Here is a 4,916-nt window from a genome sequence, read left to right as displayed (position 1 = left end):
TTCAGTGAGTGAGAACCGCTCTCGGGCTGCAGGGTCATCTGGCTGTGCGTCTTGTAGTTTGTTGTTTCAAATCCCTAACGTGAGTCTGTTTTGTTCAAAAAATGGTAAAATAATTATCTAAAATCATGACGTCATGAGTTGATTTAATTCCTGCTATTATGTGCAATACTCGACTGTCGCTGCTGTGTGTTGCGTTATATTCTGTACTGGTTTAAACTGCCTGCAAATCCCTGTATTATCTCATATATTCTCATGTTTTCTCCTCAATAATAAGCGGATTTCTCTGAGTTTAATCCTTCAGTTCAGTGACATTTATTTCAGATCGTCTCTGCTGGACTGAAGCGCTCAGAATAATATTATCAAATGACATTTCTGTATCAGTCCGACTCAATGAATCTCATATAACGCTGAGGGTGAAAGTCACTGAAGCAGAAAACTCGCATTTTACTGACATCTTCCGACAGCTTCGACGCAAAACACGTATTATTTATTTTCTTTGTCAGTTTTTACACTAATTCTGCTTTAAATACTGTAGTTTTTGATCATTTACGTTTTGATTAGAGCGAACTATTTAGTCTATTCTGCGTTTTTAAACAACAATAATAATAACGATCAATATAAACAAGGCACTGTTACGTGCTGACTGTTACTTTTCTCTGCGTTGCTGCTGGTGAGGCAATCACAGCAAAATGCGCTGACTGGAAATTAATTGAGGATTAATCTTGTGCGATGCAGCTGTTCTCTATTTTCATGTCATATATCAATGACAAAGACATGTAAAGTTATACGTTTCAGTTTCTTCATTCTCGAAAAGGAGAAGGTTGTAGGGATGTCAATCGATTTTAGCCGCTAGGATTGTGGGAGTTGTAGTTTGAAAAGAAGTCTCATTTTAATTCGTCGCGGATGCTCACGTGACCACCTTCCTGTCACACGTGGGTTAGATTTTTTTCCTGTGGCGCGGAATTGTCATCAGTCCACACATTTTCAACAAGTTAGTTTTCTCAAGTATGAAGTTTTATAATCATAATCAGTGTTAATAATCGGACAGAGAGCGTGTGAAGCGCAGGATGACGCAGAAACAGACGCTAGAGGTGCGCTTTGTGCCCGATGAAGATGTTCGGGATCATATTGTGGAGAAACAGCAAGGTAAAAGCGCCTCAGTGTTTCATACATATATTTATGATTAATATCGACATAATTTAAGTGTTTAATTGCTTTAGACTGTCAATATAGAGAGTTTAGAAACTTGTAAACAATATAAATGATCATATAAACATCTGGTAGCACTATTTTCAGCAGTCTAAGTTAGTCTGATAGTGTGGAATCAGATGAGGATATTGATGATATAATAAATAAATGATAAAATTTTATAACTCATTTATACTATCGATATTCTATATCCATCATTTTATTCTTTAATTTCTATTTTATCCCACTTTTTGGACAAAATCGTCTGCTAATTGAGTAAATGTAATAATTCTTATTGTCATTATAAATTTATATATATATATATATATATATATATATATATATATATATTTTTTTTTTTTTTTCTACCTAACTAAAATAACAGAAAAGATAGCATGTGTTTAGTAGTATTTTTCAGTCTCTTTATTTTTAGTCAACACAATACCTACATTGTCATTTCAGAAGAGTAAAAAAATCTATATTTGGTGGGAAAAATGTAATAAAAATACTAATAATTAAGCAAAAAATTGAGGAAATGAAGCTCTAAATGATAACATATTTAAGATTTATTAAGAAATTCCCTGTAAGATCATTATAGAATTAAACAAATATTAACATTTAATTTAAAATTTAACACAATGAATCCTTGCTATATGTTATAATTCTTTAGTTTAAGGTTGGGCTGGGCGATAAGGCAAAATAGCAATGTCAATAATTGTTTTCCATATTGATTGATAACGTATATACATTTGGACATAAGTTGTTAATGCTTCCAGATTTAAAAGAGCATCTCAACATTAATGAGTTTGCAGTTTGATCAATCCAGAGAAGCACTATGGGATGTTGAATATTCAGTGTGCTATTGTATATTGCACAGCCTTACTTGATTTTGCTAGTGCCAAGGTTTTACTATGTGAAGTACAAGATGATTTAATGCAGATTTATACTTCATGTAGGTTTATACTTATACTGAAGCCACAAAAACTAGAGGGTCCATTAAATGGCGGAACATTTCCGGCCAGAAATTTGCTGCATCTCTAATATCAACACTCGATGAGCATTGATGCACATTTCTGCTGTGTGATCGCCTTTTAAATTAATATAGAGTAAAAAGGTCCAGAGCTTATCGATGTTATTGACATATGTTTCACTGTGATTCAATATAATTCTGTTTATCTGCCCTAGCTCAACGTCACCACAAGCTGAACACTAGTGTCCTGAAGAATATCTAGTCTAATATTATGTGCCGTCATCATCAGTTATTAGAGATGAGTTATTAAAGCTATAATCTCTGTTAAACATCACTTGGAAAAAGACAGAAAGTTTGACAGGAGGGCTCCTAACTCTGCCTTCAGCTGTGTGCATGAAGAGATGATCATTGATCATAAGCTAACATGAGTCTCCTGCTGATCTCTGCAGACACAAAGGCAGTGAACGGATCGGTGCAGACGCTGGTGAGCCTGAAAACCTCCCAGAAAAGCCGGAGATCTGCTGAAGATGATGATGAAGATGAGGATGAGGAGGTGTTCAGCGAGCAGCAGTATGTGGAGGCGCTCTGCACTGCAGAAACAGGTGCGCACTCATGTATGCAGACACTTTCACCAATAAATCAGGATTTATCAAAACTTTTGTGCTAAAATGTGTTCTGAATCTGTGAAGAAAATGAAGAATGTCTGAGACCACACCTGCTCAATAATCATGTACACCTGGGGGTATATAAACAAGTATAAAGAGCACTGCGCATTATTAGATAACTTAATAGACATTAAATACATACACTCACCGGCCACTTTATTAGGTACACCTGTCCAGCTGCTTGTTAACGCAAATTTGTAATCAGCCAATCACATGGCAGCAGCTCACTGCATTTCAGCATGTAGACATGGTCAAGATGATCTGCTGCAGGTCAGAGCGAGCATCAGAATGGAGAAGAAAGGGGATTTAAGAGACTCTGAACGTGGCATGAATGTTCTGCCAGACAGGCTGCTCTGAGTATTTCAGAAACTGCTGATCTACTGGGATTTTCATGCACAACCATCTCTAGGCTTTACAGAGAATGCTCCGACACAGAGGAAATATCCAGTGAGCGGCAGTTCAAATGCCTTGTTGATGGTCAGAGGAGAATGGCCAGACTGGCTCCAGCTGATAGAAAGGCAACAGTAACTCAAATAAGCACTCGTTACAACCGAGCTCTGCAGAAGAGCATCTCTGAACACACAACACGGCCAACCTTGAGGCGGATGGGCTACAGCAGCAGAAGAGCACACCGGGTGCCGCTCCTGTCAGCTAAGAACAGGAAACTGAGGCTACAATTCACACAGGCTCACCAAAACTGGACAATAGAAGATTGGAGAAACGTTGCTGCTCTGATGAGTCTCCATTTCTGCTGACACATTCGGATGCTCGGCTCAGACAACATGAAAGCATGGATCATCCTGCCTTGTATCAGCGGTTCAGGCTGGTGGTGGTGGTGTAATGGTGTGGGGGAGATTTTCTTTGGGTCCATTAGTACCAATTGAGCATCAACGCCACAGCCTACCTGAGTATTGCTGCTGACCATGTCCATCCCTTTATGAGCACAGTGTCTCCATCTTCTGATGGCTACTTCCAGCAGGATAACGCAGCATGTCATAAAGCTCAATCATCTCAGACTGCTTTCTTGAACATGACGATGACTTCACTGTACTCAAATGGCCTCCACAGTCACCAGAGCTCAATCCAATAGAGAAGCTTTGGGATGTGGTGGAACGGGAGATTGGCATCATGGATGTGCAGCCGACAAATCTGCAGCAACTGTGTGATGCTATCATGACAATATGGAGCAAAATCTCTGAGGAATATTTCCAGCAGCGTGTTGAATCTCTGACATGAAGGATTAAAGCGGTTCTTAAGGCAAAAAGATCCAACCCGGTACATGTCAGGTGTACCTAATAAAGTGGCCAGTGAGTGTATGTTTCAATCTGTATGTATATAATTCTTTTTAAAATTATGAGTGTGTGTGTGTGTGTAAATATTGTTGTGTTGTTGTTTGTGATCAGATGAGTGTGAGAGTGCTGGTGGATCCTCCGTCTTCTCTTTCCAGACCATCAAGCGCAGGAATAAAATGGCTCAGATGGGTGAGATGATCATATCACTGTTCATTATCAGGGCTATTATGTTATGAGGAGGGTCATAATACTGCAGTGTGTTGATCCTGAGTCTGGTGTGTGTTTTTCTGTGTTTGTCTGTGTTTTGTGTGTGTGTGTGTGTGTGTGTGTGTGTGTGTGTGTGTGTGTGTGTGTGTGTGTGTGTGTGCGCATTTTTTTCTGTTTTTTTTCTGTCTGTGTATGTGTGGGTTTGTGTACGTGTGTATGTGTATTTTGTGTGTGTGTGTGTGTGTGTTTTTCTGTATGTGTGGTTTTGTGTTTTGCATGTGTGTGTTTTTGTGTTTATGTTCTGTGTGTGTTTGGTGTGTCTGTTTTTTGTATGTTTTGTTTGTGTATGTTTTCTGTATGTGTGCATGTATGTATGTGTGTGTGTGTGTGTGTTTTTGTGTTTATGTTTTGTGTGTGTGTGTTATTTGCGTGTGTGCATGTGTGTTTTTTTCTGTCTGTGTGTGTTTTATGTGTGTTTCTCTCTCTCCCTCTCTGTGTGTGTATGTGTGTTTGTTTGTGTGTGTGTGTGTGTGTGTGTAGCGTCTGAGTTAGCTCGTACTCCAGGTAAGAGTGTGAGCTTCTGCACAGGCGCCG

The 4,916-nt window shown here is 38.8% G+C and overlaps 1 protein-coding gene across 1 annotated transcript in view; it reads left to right on the top strand.

Moving 5' to 3' along the window:
• The first annotated feature begins 952 nt into the window (after positions 1-952).
• The window catches only part of orc2 (origin recognition complex, subunit 2), a 10,840-nt gene continuing 6,876 nt past the window's right edge, over positions 953-4,916 (top strand). The window contains 4 exon segments of the mRNA NM_001077304.1: positions 953-1,146; positions 2,608-2,760; positions 4,227-4,304; positions 4,863-4,916. The exon segment at positions 4,863-4,916 is cut by the window's right edge and continues 21 nt beyond it. Coding sequence (NP_001070772.1) covers positions 1,068-1,146; positions 2,608-2,760; positions 4,227-4,304; positions 4,863-4,916 — 364 coding nt within the window. The 5' untranslated portion in view covers positions 953-1,067.

Source organism: Danio rerio, chromosome 11, assembly GCF_049306965.1.
Source record: "Danio rerio strain Tuebingen ecotype United States chromosome 11, GRCz12tu, whole genome shotgun sequence".
NCBI classification, from domain to species: Eukaryota; Metazoa; Chordata; class Actinopteri; order Cypriniformes; family Danionidae; genus Danio; species Danio rerio.
Note: the sequence above shows the minus strand (reverse complement) of the source record. Positions and strands in the feature narration are given on the sequence as shown.